The following is a 13,819-nucleotide window of genomic DNA, read 5'->3' as shown; positions in this document are numbered from 1 at the left end:
TCAAAATGAATAACTTAGATTGAGCAGTCTGGTGTTAAGCAATGACACTCATTTTGGATTTTCTGGCAGTATAGTTCAACTTACAACTTTTGTCACACGTAGATATTTATTCTAAATACACATGTTTATTCGATTAACAATTTGACATGTAGAACTGAACAGCAAGACACATTTGGACCCGTCAAGTGCTGGATAAGTTTGGCACTGAGAACATCAGACAAAACATTTCATTTTTTTTTTTATATATACCTCAACAGCATCGGAGCATAACACACAGTCCATCACACTGGTAGACAAATAAGTGCTTAAATTCCTTCACAGGTGGATACACACAGTGAGGTCCAAATGTATTTGGACAGTGACATGTTGTTTTGGCTCTGTACTAAAATTATACAATGACTGAGGTTCAAGTGCAGACTGCCAGCTTTAATTTGAGGGTAATTTCATCCATGCCGGGTGAACCGTTTGGAATTAACAGGACTTTTTGTACTTCCGTTTCCCTGTGCCCCCCCATTTTATGGGACCAGACATGGAAAATTCACTCATTAAAGTAGTCAAATGTTTAGTCCCATATTCCACGCAATGATATCAGGCTTGTGACTGAACTTTCTGGATGCATTTGCATTTTTTTTGGTTTCACATTTTGTGCCCATGAATGAGGCATAAATATTGTAAGCCCACAAAAAATGCCAACCTCTCCTGTTATTAGAAATAGCGAGAGGTCAGCATGTCTTGGGGTTGTGTTCTGTGCCACTAACTTTCTCACTCATTATTCACGACTCATTCAGGATTATCTGTAATCAATGGTAGCATCCACAATGTAGAAGGGTTCAGAAAAATATTATATTCTTTACTCTAAGTGACTCAAATGACAATACATTATTTACCATTAATTTCTATTGGGCACAAAATAAACTGAAACAACCAAAACACTGCAAATGCAGCCAACAAGTGTGTAGAGTCACAGCTTGATGTAATCATTGTGTGCTAGGAATATGGGACCAAATACTACACTTTTGACTGTTTAATACACAAGTCCTAATACTTTTGGTTCTCTAAAATGGGTGGGGACTATGTACAAAAAGTATTTTAATTTCAACCGTTCACCCGATATGGATGACAATACTTTCAAATGAAAGCCAACAGCCCAGCACCTTAACCTCAATGTACACTACCTAACCAAAAGCATGTGGACACCTGCTTGTCGAACATCTCATCCAAAAGCATGGGCATTAATGTGGAGTTGATCCCCCTTTTGCTGCTATAACAGCCTCCACTCTTCTGGGAAGGATTTCTACTAGATGTTGGAACGTTGCTGCGGGGACTTGCTTCCATTCAGCCATTAAAAACATGAGGTTGGGTGATTAAGGCTGGCTCGCAGTCGGCGTTTCAATGTATCCCAAAGGTGTTCATTGGGGTTGTCAGGGCTCTGCCACATCGATCTCGACAAACCAATTCTGTATGGATCTCACTTTGTGCACGAGGGCATTATCATTCTGGAACAGGAAAGGGCCTTCCCCAAACTGTTGCCACAAAGTTGGAATCACAGAATCATCTAGAATGTAATTGTATGCTCTAGCGTTAAGATTTCCCTTCACTGGAACTTAATTAAGGGTAGCCCGAACCATGAAAAACAGCCGAGGACTATTATTCCTCCTCCACCAAACTTTACAGTTGGCACTATGCATTGGGGCAGCTAGCGTTCTCCTGGCATTTTCCAACCCAGATTTGTCAGTTGGACTGCCAGATGGTGAAGTGTGATTCATCACTTCAGAGAACGCGTTCCACTGCTCCAGAGTCCAATGGCGCGAGCTTCACACCACTCCTGCCGACGCTTGATTGCACATGGTTAGCTTAGGCTTGTGTGCGGCTGCTCAGCCATGGAAACCTATTTCGTGAAGCTCCCGACGAACAGTTATTGTGCTGACGTTGTTTCCTGAGGCAGTTTGGAACTCCGTAGTGAGTGTTGTAACCGGGGAGAAGATTTCTACACGCTACGTGTTTCAGTACTCGGCGGGTCCTCTCGTCCACATACTTTTGTGTGTATATATATATGTAAAATTTTAAATACAAAGTGCTGGAGTACAGAGGCAAAATAATGTATCACTGTCCAAATATCTTTGGACCCCACTGTACATTATTTACCACTTTAATTACAGATCTGCTTTGAGAACCTAATAGTAAATTGCTTTCCCACACTCACTTTCTACCCCTAATCCAAAGGTGTTCTACGGTCCAAAGGCATTTGCAGTCTCCCATTATTTGATATTGAAGAAATTCACAAAACGAGAGTGAATTTCGGGTAATGCTGTTTGACAATGTGGTGATTTCTTTGCTATACCGTGTAAAAATGTGTTAATATACTTTTTTCATGCCTGTAGCCCTCTTGACATTTGCCTTAACAGAAATGGTCTCTTCAGTTAAATTACTTTTATTTGTCACTCCTGCTCTCAACAAGTATATTCAATGCAGAGAAGATCTTACAGATGTGAACACAGAATGAGCAAATGTTTCCACACCATTTGGGGCTTTCAGTTCTTGTAAGTTGATCTCAAAAGCTCCCCTGAATTGTTCAGTCACAGTCAAAATCATCATTCTCAGAAAAATCACATTTACAAAATTCAAAGAGGGAGGAAAGGTCTTTGAGACTGGGTACCAGTGTCAGGCACAAGACAAGATACCCCAAAAGAGGGGAGATAAAGTTCATGGGTGGGGCATTGAGTGGGATGAGACTAGTTTTCTAGTGTTCAGAGGGGTTGTTGGAATAGTCCTAGGGGGCTGGTGGTGGTGGTGAGGGCTTCTAGGGGTAGGGGTGACCCTAAGGATGCTCTCAATCTCTAAATCCTTGTTTTTCCAACCTCGACCTCTACCCCTCAGGCACCTCTGTAGATTAGATAGGCGTACCTGGGCTATCGGGGAAGGGGGAGATGGAGCTATTACCATATTGCTTCTACTTATCCAATTCTTCTAGTTATTCACTTCAACATGAAGTTTCTAGGGCTTACATTTTGAATTCGGATGGGAACTCATTTTAGCCATTCCTGTGGAGTGATCAGCCTATTTCTTACACATTAATTACTTTTGTATCCAGAAAGGGGAATCAAGAGCATAGGGATGGGAACAAGTTAGAAAATGGGAGCACAGGTTCTTGTCTCCTGTACCTCCCTACTTCTCTCTGTAGTGGAGCATGTACATCTTCAGAGGCTCAGGGAGCGGCAGGCTCAGGATCCTTTCTCTGAGCAGGTTCACTGGAGCCTCATGTAGAAGGGCACCGCCCTCCCTACTCTCCTCCCCCTCTTCCTCCTGATCCTCCTCTTCCTCAGGCTCTCCTCGAATCCTGCAGTTCCCTTCTTCTTCCTCCTCTTCTGCGTCTGAGCGGTTGTTGTCGTCGTCCATCGGCCCGGGGATGAGGCGGCTCATGAATACGTAGCGGTTGGAGAGCAGGGTGGAGCCACAGTGTTGGGCCTGCTGGAGTCGCTCCCCGTTGTGGGCCAACCCCCTGGGCAAGGGCCCTGGCCCCACCACTGTCTTCTTTAACGTCAGACGGATAAAGATGCGAGCCAAGTCCTGCAGAGTCCGCACCTCAAACATGGTCGCTGAGGAGGTACACACAAATGACAAGAGGAAACCATTTCACACACTCCCACATAGTAAGTGATGGAAGTTCTGCCTTCCCATTTTGTAACTAGTCCAGCATTTGAGACAACATAGTGTTCAACAACTGTCACCTCCCCCCCGTGGTTCTGAGTCTCCAGGGCCTGTTTTCACAAAGCCTCAGAGTAGGATAGCTGATCTAGAATCAGCCCCCTCCCGTCATTTATTATAATCTAAAAGGCTACATTTATCCTAGATAAGCACCTACTCTGAGATGCTTTGCGAATACCGGCCCAGATCTCCGATATGGTTACTCATCACACAAAGGCTCACTTGGAAAACGACCTCTGTTACATAGACAATCATATGACAGATGTGCTAGTACAGTACTTACGTAAAGGCACTGCTTTGGGTTTACTGTTATCTCTGTGTTTGGGCAACACCAGTGGGGCAAAGGACACGGCAATGATGTTTTTGGTCTCCCAGCTGTTGTAGCCTGTTCGAGTGATCTTGGTCAACTAAGGAGAGAGGAAGAGCAATAATGTGTTTGTGTCCTGGAGATTTTTTTGTCGTAAGCAGTGTTAAGAAATATGTATTCATATACAGGTCTTTCTCTAAACAAGTGGAGCACAGAGCATTAGCTCCACACGAAGGAAACGAGTATCAAAATGTGTATAGAAGGTATACAAACAATTTCTAGGAGCGAGACCAAGAAAGATGAGACAACAAAGTCTACAACAGAGAAGATGTATAACAGGGAAGATGACACCACAAGACACCAGAATATATCAAAGTGCTAGAAATAGCACTGGGTTAAGAGGTGAGTTTATCTAAGTTTATTCTGGTTTTAAAAGTGGCCATGTCTTTACAGTCACAATTTAGCCTTGTGAAACCATCCTGATTGCTACGCTCGCCATTCTGTTTCACTTCACATTTTGTGTCTGTGCCTGGGTCACAGGAGGTTGGTGGCACCTTAACTGGAGAGGACGGGCTCGTGGTAATGGCTAGAGTGGAGTTCCACGTGTTGGATACCATTTTATTCGCTCCATTCCAGACATTATTAAGAGCCGTCCTTCGCTCAGCAGCCACCACTGGGGGTGTGCATGTGTGAGCGCTGACCTTCTCCTCCAATGGCAGCACTAGGATTCCCTCCACTTTGAGCAGGTTCTTCATGTAGTCTTCCTGCTCCCGCTGCACCCCAGCTCCACAATACACCCGGTCATACGGACCACTCTCTGGGGCTATCTCCAGACAGTTCCCCATCACGAAGCAGGGCTCACAGAACTCAAACCTACACACACACACACACACACACACACACACACACACACACACACACACACACACACACACCTATGATTCTCCCATTCCAGAGCCACGTCTGATGTTCCTTGGATACCTGTAGCACTCCCGACACAGTTTCCTCAGAGAATCAGCCTACCCACCATAACTGCAGTATGTTATCTTACTAGCTTGTTACAGAATAATTCTGTTTAACTGGATCCTCCTGCTAGCTTCTATAACTCTGGTATAATGTCATTTAACTGGATTCTCCTGATATACCAGAGTTATAGCCATTTAACTGAATTATCTTGATAGCTCCTATAACTCTGGTATAATGATAATTAAACTGGATTCTCCTGATAGCTCATAACTCTGGTTGTAATTCCTACATTGTCATTTTCATCATGAAACTCCTACCTGTCGAAGCTGTCGCTGGTCTTGATGAAAAACTCCAGTTTCTGGTATGCATACTCAATGACATCTTGGTGCAGCTCCACCCCATGGTTCACTCCAAATGGACCTACAGTAAAGGGGAGAAACAAGGTGTGAGTACATTTGCACTTTCCATCTTATTTTCCATTTTCTTATGTAAAGCAATGGTAAAAATGATTTTTAAGCCATTCTTGCCCTTATAATTGCTTTATTTTGTTTCACCTGGCCAGGTGAGGTTTGTGCCATCCTGACTCACCCAGTATGAGTCCCACCATAGTGCTGAGGTAGCCCGTACCACTGCCCAGATTGAGGAAGGACAGGCCAGGCTGGAGATCCAAGGCCTCCATCACCTCGGAGTAGATGCAGGGTGCTGAGAGGTGGATGTTGCCGTGCCTCCAGGCCAGGTCCTTGTAGGCACTGTCTCTGAACTCTTCCAGATAGTAGTCGGCCCTGTCGATGGCCCTAAAGGCCTGCTCCACCAAGTCCGAGCGGATGTACTGAGCCTCCTTCAGGTTGTCAATCAACTCATCGTTATCCTCCCCCGCACTCACAGCTCCTCCCATCCTCACAGACTCGCTGAGAGAAAGGTGAGGACAGAGTCAGACAAAAAGGTGTCTAAAAATATTGATCAATTGATTCAGATTGATTCATCCCCCTCAAAGACTGTTCACTGTTACCATCTTGCAAACGGTATCAGAACATCGGGTCTCAGGGCAAAAGGCTCCCGAGACAGCTTCAGCTTCAACCACCAGACAATCAGACTGCTGAACAGCTACCCCTTGCTGTCTACCTGCTCAGACCTGCTCCTGAGAGATTATTTGTACCTCAGAGACTATCCACACTTTACAGACTATAGGCACTGACTCTCATACACATACAACCCTTACACATAAACACACACAAATAAGTATTACATTTACATAAGAATTCCGAGCCTTTCCTCTCTACTTTTTTGAAGCACCTTTGGCAGCAATTTCAGGCTTGAGTCTGAGATATGACACTATAAGCTTGGCACACTGGTATTTGGGGAGTTTCTCCCATTCTTCTCTGCAGATCCTCTCAAGCTCTGTCAGGTTGGATGGGGAGCATTGCTAGACATCTATTTTCAGGTCTCTCAAGAGAGTCTGAGGTCCTGAGCGCAAACATCCCCACAGCATGATGCTGCCACCGCCATGCTTCACCGTAGGGATGGTGCCAGGTTTCTTCTAGACATGACAGTTCAAAATCATTATTTTTTTCATTAAATAGTACCCGCAAAACACCAGTCTTAACAGTGAAGAGGCGATGCTGGCCTTCTAGGCAGAGTTCCTCTGTCCATTGCCTGTGTTATTTTGCCCATCTTAATATTTTATTTTTTATTGGCCAGTCTGATATATGGCTTTTTCTTTGCAACTCTGCCTAGAAGGTCAGCATCCCGGAGTTGCCTCTTCACTGTTGACGTTGAGACTGGTGTTTTGCGGGTACTATTTAATGAAGCTGCCAGTTGAGGACTTGTGTGGCGTCCGTTTCTCACACTAGACACTAATGTACTTGTCCTCTTGCTCAGTTGTGCACCTGAGCCTCCCACTTCTTTTTCTATTCAGGTTAGCTCCAGTTTGCGCTGTTCTGTGAAGGGAGTAGTACACAGCATTGTACGAGATCTTCCATTTCTTTGCAATTTCTCGCATGGAATAGCCTAAATTTCTCAGAACATGAATAGACTGATGAGTTTCAAAAGAAAGTTGTTTCTGGCCATGTGCTAACATAATTGCAAAAGGGTTTTCTAATGTTCAATTAGCCTATTAAAATGGTAAACTTGGATGAGCTAACACAACGTGCCATTGGAACACAGGAGTGATGGTTGCTGATAATGGGCCTATGTAGATATTCAATAATAAAAAAAAAACATTAATCTGTCGTTTCCAGCTACAATAGTAATTTACAACATTAACAATGTCTATACTGTATTTCTGATCAATTTTATGTTATTTTAATTGAAAAGAAAATGGACAAAAACAAGGAAATGTCAAAGTGACCCCAAACTTTTGAACGGTAGTATATATGTAGAAGTTACAGTACATTTGTTTGTTTTTTGATGTGAATAACAACCTAAGTGAAGCAGCTATCATTAACTGTGACATCCAGTATCAGACACTGCAGTGTAGCCTGATTGGATTACCTGAGGTACATGAAGGCACAGTGGGCCACTCTTTAACCTTCTCCACAATTAATGGTAATTGGGTTTTCGGTCTCGACCCCGCCCTGTGCAACTGGATCCTGGACTTCCTGACGGGCCGCCCCCAGGTGATGAGGGTAGGTTACAACATCTCCACCCCGCTGATCCTCAACACTGGGGCCCCACAAGGGTGCGTTCTCAGCCCTCTCCTGTACTCCCTGTTTACCCATGACGCGTGGCCATGCACGCATCCAACTCAATCATCAAGTTTGCAGATGACACTACAGTGGTAGGCTTGACGACCAACAACGACGAGACGGCCAACAGGGAGGGAGGGGGTGAGGGCCCTCGGAGTGTGGTGTCAGGAAAATAACCTCACACTCAATGTCAACAAAACAAAGGAGATGATCGTGGACTTCAGGAAACAGCAGAGGGAGCAGCCCCCTATCCACATAGATGGGACAGTAGTGGAGAGGGTGGAACGTTTTAAGTTCCTCGGCGTACACATCACGGACAAACTGAAATGGTCCATCCACACAGATAGCGTGGTGAAGGCGGCGCAGCAGAGCCTCTTCACCCTCAGGAGGCTGAAGAAATTTGGCTTGTCACCAAAAACACTCAAACTTTTACAGATGCACAATCGAGAGCATGCTGTCGGGCTGTATCACTGCCTGGTACGGCAACTACTCCGCCCACAACCGTAAGACTCTCCAGAGTGTAGTGAGGTCTGCACAATGCATCATCGGGGGCAAACTACCTGCCCTCCAGAACACCTACACCACCCGATGTCACAGGAAGGCCAAAAAGATAATCAAGGACAACAACCCCCCGAGCCACTGCCTGTTCACCCCGCTATCATCCAGAAGGAGAGGTCAGTAAAGGTGCATCAAAGCAGGGACTGAGAGACTAAAAAACAGTTTCTATCTCTAGGCCATAAGACTGTTAAACAGCCATCACAAACATTGAGTGGCTGCTGCCAACATACTGACTCAACTCTAGCCACTTTAATAATGGACAAATTTATGCAATAAATGTAATAAATGTATCACTAGCCACAATGCCACTTTATATAATGTTTACATACCCTTCATTACTCATCTCATATGTACAGTGGGGCAAAAAAGTATTTAGTCAGCCACCAATTGTGCTAGTTCTCCCACTTACAAAGATGAGAGAGGCCTGTAATTTTCATCATAGGTACACTTCAACTATGACAGACAAAATGAGAAGAAAAAAAATCCAGAAAATCACATTGTAGGATTTTGAATGAACTTATTTGCAAATTATGGTGGAAAATAAGCATTTGGTCAATAACAAAAGTTTATCTCAATACGTTGTTATATACCCTTTGTTGGCAATGACAGAGGTCAAACGTTTTCTGTAAGTCTTCACACACGGTTGCTGGTATTTTGGCCCATTCCTCCATGCAGATCTCCTCCAGAGCAGTGATGTTTTGGGGCTGTTGCTGGGCAACACGGACTTTCAACTCCCTCCAAAGATTTTCTATGGGATTGAGATCTGGAGACTGGCTAGGCCACTCCAGGACCTTGAAATGCTTCTTACGAAGCCACTCCTTCGTTGCTCGGGCGGTGTGTTTGGGATCATTGTCATGCTGAAAGACCCAGCCACGTTTCATCTTCAATGCCCTTGCTGATGGAAGGAGGTTTTCACTCAAAATCTCACAATACATGGCCCCATTCATTCTTTCCTTTACACGGATCAGTCACCCTGATCCCTTTGCAGAAAAACAGCCCCAAAGCATGATGTTTCCACCCCCATGCTTCACAGTAGATATGGTGTTCTTTGAATGCAACTCAGCATTCTTTGTCCTCCAAACACGACGAGTTGAGTTTTTCCAAAAAGTTATATTTTGGTTTCATCTGACCATATGACATTCTCCCAATCTTCTTCTGGATCATCCAAATGCTCTCTAGCAAACTTCAGACGGGCCTGGACATGTACTGGCTTAAGCAGGGGGACACATCTGGCACTGCAGGATTTGAGTCCCTGGCGGCGTAGTGTGTTACTGATGTTAGGCTTTGTTACTTTGGTCCCAGCTCTCTGCAGGTCATTCACTAGGTCCCCCCGTGTGGTTCTGGGATTTTTGCTCACCGTTCTTGTGATCATTTTCACCCCACGGGGTGAGATCTTGCGTGGAGCCTCAGATCGAGGGAGATTATCAGTGGTCTTGTATGTCTTCCATTTTCTAATATTTGCTCCCACAGTTGATTTCTTCAAACCAAGCTGCTTACCTATTGCAGATTCAGTCTTCCCAGCCTGGTGCAGGTCAACAATTTTGTTTCTGGTGTCCTTTCGCAGCTCTTTGGTCTTGGAGTGGAGTAGTGGAGTTTGGAGTGTGACTGTTTGAGGTTGTGGACAGGTGTCTTTTATACTGATAACAAGTTCAAACAGGTGCCATTAATACAGGTAACGAGTGGAGGACAGAGGAGCCTCTTAAAGAAGAAGTTACAGGTCTGTGAGAGCCAGAAATCTTGCTTGTTTGTAGGTGACCAAATACTTATTTTCCACCATAATTTGCAAATAAATTCATTAAAAATCCTACAATGTGATTTTCTGGATTTTTTTTCTAATTTTGTATGTCATAGTTGAAGTGTACCTATGATGAAAATTACAGGCCTCTCATCTTTTTAATTGGGAGAACTTGCACAATTGGTGGCTGACTAAATGCTTTTTTGCCCCACTGTATATACTGTACTCTATACCATCTACTGCATCTTGCCTATGTCGTTCAGCCATCACTCATTCATATATTTGTATGTACATATTCTTATTAATTCCTTTACATTTGTGTGTATAAGGTAGTTGTTGTGAAATTGTTAGGTTAGATTACTTGTTAGATATTACTGCATGGTCGGAACTAGAATCACAAGCATTTCTCTACACTCGCATTAACATCTGCTAACCATGTGTATGTGACAAATAAAATTTGATTTCTTAATTGGAAGAGAAAGTGTTCTCTCAGGTTTCCTTGACGTCCCTCTGGTAAAGTAGAACGTGTTGCCAACAATGGCTTTCACAACAGATGATTGATGAGAAGGATCTTAGATATTAACTCAGCTTAGTATTTCAGTCTTGTTGGATCCTCTGGGGGCACAATGCACCTTTTACTATGTAACACTTTACATGTAGATTTGTATTGTGCAATTAAATTGTAAATACACACACACACACGGTACCAGTCAAAGGTTTGGACACACCTACTCATTCAAGGGTTTTTCTTTATTTTTACTATTTTCTACATTGTAGAATAATAGTGAAGACAAACTATGTAATAACAGATATGGAATCATGTAGTAACGAATAAAAAAAAGTGTAAATCAAAATATATTTTTAGATTCTTCACCCTGTGCCTTGATGACAGCTTTGCACACTTTTGGCATTCTCTCAACCAGCTTCCCCTGGAATGCTTTTCCAACAGTCTTGAAGGAGTTCCCACATGTGCTAAGCACTTGTTGGCTGCTTTTCCTTCACTCTGCAGTCCAACTCATCCCAAATCATCTCAATTGGGTTGAGGTCAGGTGATTGCGGAGGCCAGGTCATCTGATGCAGCACTCCAATCCCTCTCATTGGTCAAGTAGCCCTGACACAGCCTTGAGATGTGTTTTGGGTCATTGTCCTGTTGAAAAACAAATAATTAGTCACACTAAGCCCAAACCAGATGGGATGGCGTATCGCTGCAGAATGCTGTGGTAGCCATGCTGGTTAAGTGTACCTTGAATTCTAAATAAATCACCAACAGTGTCACCAGCAAAGCACCATCACACCTCCTACTCCATACTTCACGTTGGGAACCACACATGCGGAGATCATCTATTCACTTACTCTGCGTCTCACAAAGACATGGTGGTTGGAACCAAAAATCAAACATTTGGATTCATCAGACCAAAGGACAGATTTCCACCGGTCTAATGTCCATTGCTCGTGTTTCTTGGCCCAAGCAAGTCTCTTCTTATTATTGGTGTCCTTTAGTAATGGTTTCTTTGCATCAATTTGACCATGAAGGCCTGATTCACGCAGTCTCCTCTGAACAGTTGATGTTGAGATGTGTCTGTTACTTGAACTCTGAAGTATTTATTTGGGCTGCCTATTATGAGGATGGTATCTCTAATGAAATGATCCTCTGCAGCAGAGGTAACTCTGGGTCTTCCTTTTCTGTGGCGGTCCTCATGAGAGCCAGTTTCATCACAGTGCTTGATGCTTTTTGCGACTGCACTTGAAGACACTTTCAAAGTTCTTGACACCTTCCAGATTGACTGACCTTCATGTCTTAAAGTAATGGACTGTCGTTTCTCTTTTGAGCTGGTTTTGCCGTAATATGGACTTGGTCTTTTACCAAATACAGACTATCTTCTGTATACCACCCCTACCGTGTCAAAATACAACTGATTGGCTGAAATGCATTAAGAAGTAAATAAATTCCACAAATGAACAAGACACACCTGTTAATTGAAATGCATTCCAGGTGACTACCTCATGAAGCTGGTTGAGAGAATGCCAAGTGTGTGCAAAGCTGTCATCAAGGCAACAGGTGGTTACTTAGAAGAATCTCAAATATAAAATATATTTTGATTTGTTTAACACCTTTTTGGTTACTACGTGATTCCATATTGGTTATTTCATAGTTTGTCTTCACCATTATTATAATAGAAAATTGTTGAAAAAAAATAATAATAATGAAAAACCCTGGAATGAGTTCTATTTGGAGAAAAGATTAACTTTGAACATGTCATTTTGGTTCTGAAGGTGTGTGTAAAAGACAGGCCTGTTTAAGAACCTCTTTCTTCGGCCTTTAATGAAGTTCGTATATTACAAACCAGTCAAATAAACTCGTATTGTATTCTGCTTTCACGAGTAGCTGGGCGTTAATCCTAGTGATGATGGAAACGCCTTCTTTGTAACTGCAGGAGTAGGCGGATTCGATTATGCTGAGCCGTGGGGCACCTGTCTATGTCCCGTGATGTGCCGGGCAAAAGCGGTGAGGGAGGAGCGCCCATCTGAAATCGAACATCAATGCCGCGTTCATCTGCTAGTCGATACTAGAAAACTGAAATGTCCTATGTGCTGATTAGTTGAACGTGGCACGTGTATAACTGCAACCAGTTAGAAAATAGAAAATGTCATATTTTCCTAATTCTGACGAGCAGATGAACGCGGCATAATCTCTGACGTTCGGTCATGTTGGCAACAAGAAAACACGGTGTATCATGCAGAAATACATCTCTTTGCCATATAATATACCTTTGCATTTACAAACTAGTTTCATTGTAAGGCAGATAAGGGCGTTTATATCAAAAGCAATCATTTGTGCATGTGAGAACACAGAATCCTAGTCGTTACTCAACGTGATTAATTACATCGCTTTTGTTTTGAGCCGATTTCGCCGTGTGCTTTGATCCAGGTCCCTGGCTCACACCCAGGAGGCAGCCCGGTTCCAAAACAAATGCCACTACTTTCACCCAATGAACAGGGCGCCCGGACCAGATAATCGAATCCTCTCAGTGATGCATATTTCCCACCAATGAACGCACACACAAAATACAGCTGCGCCACTGAATAACAAAATAGTATGTGTTTACATAAATATTCTTATTATCACCAAAAGTACTGCAGCCAAAATTTGGGTAAGCATTTGTTGCGCATTCATAGTGTTTTTCTTAATCTTCTTTCAAATAGTTTGACATTGGGAATTTGATATTTAACAACCAAACACAACATGTTATCAAACTGCTGCTTCAACGCGAGATATATAAATAAATATGCATCACCTTTGTCTCTGTTGATTTCGTCAACGAAGCGCTCTGCATGGGTACATGGGAGAGAAGATAAATTATTGTCTGGCTGGAGCTGAAAAAGACACTCGCCATAAGAAATACGAAGCAGCGGTCTTTACCTTATGGATGTGACGATATAATTGACACTGCTTTATAGTGTCAACTGTATTTCGAAAAAATATGTTGATACCTTCTCGTTTTCCCCCATAAACATTCAATAGATGTCGCCACAATTCTGGACGTAAACATTGACCAGCTGACAGTGACGTCACACAAACACCAAACTCCGATCAGTCAGTTCCCCAGTGGAGAGGGAGAGTTGTACTCGTCTTGCATTGGCCGAAATGTTAAATCTCCAATGGAAAATGAAATAGGTCAAATTAATTTAAATTGGATATTCGGTGTAGCCAATAGCTGTTAGACAAAGAGTGACATGACTATGATAATGATACATTCTGAATCAGGGGAGGGTGTACAAAAATCCACAGTCTTTATTGATTTATGTATTATTATTATAGTATATTTTTTGCTTTCAATCATCAATAGCTCTTACACAAAGTGC

At 43.0% G+C, this 13,819-nt stretch overlaps 1 protein-coding gene across 1 annotated transcript; it reads right to left on the bottom strand.

Moving 5' to 3' along the window:
* Positions 1 to 69: 69 nt before the first annotated feature.
* Positions 70 to 13,570, bottom strand: LOC118361270 (protein-L-isoaspartate O-methyltransferase domain-containing protein 2-like). The gene is made up of 7 exons (XM_035741077.2): positions 13,377 to 13,570; positions 13,252 to 13,284; positions 5,567 to 5,886; positions 5,296 to 5,398; positions 4,714 to 4,885; positions 3,989 to 4,112; positions 70 to 3,596 (listed from the first exon to the last, which is right to left on the bottom strand). The coding sequence occupies exons 3-7, from the start codon at positions 5,871 to 5,873 to the stop codon at positions 3,166 to 3,168; spliced, it is 1,137 nt and encodes a 378-aa protein (XP_035596970.1). The 5' UTR covers positions 5,874 to 5,886; positions 13,252 to 13,284; positions 13,377 to 13,570; the 3' UTR covers positions 70 to 3,165.
* Positions 13,571 to 13,819: the final 249 nt, after the last annotated feature.

Source organism: Oncorhynchus keta, chromosome 28 (genome assembly GCF_023373465.1).
Source record: "Oncorhynchus keta strain PuntledgeMale-10-30-2019 chromosome 28, Oket_V2, whole genome shotgun sequence".
NCBI classification, from domain to species: domain Eukaryota; kingdom Metazoa; phylum Chordata; class Actinopteri; order Salmoniformes; family Salmonidae; genus Oncorhynchus; species Oncorhynchus keta.
The sequence above is the reverse complement of the archived record's forward strand: the minus strand, read 5'-3'. Positions and strand labels throughout refer to the sequence as shown.

Coding starts and splice junctions, on each gene's coding strand:
- LOC118361270 (XM_035741077.2), bottom strand. CDS start 5,873: ATGGGAGGAGCTGTGAGTGCGGGGGAGGATAACGATGAGTTGATTGAC. Junction 4,886..5,295: donor ACCAGCGACAGCTTCGACAG/GTAGGAGTTTCA, acceptor GTGTGTGTGTAG/GTTTGAGTTCTGTGAGCCCT. Junction 3,597..3,988: donor ACCCAAAGCAGTGCCTTTAC/GTAAGTACTGTA, acceptor GTACCTCCTCAG/CGACCATGTTTGAGGTGCGG.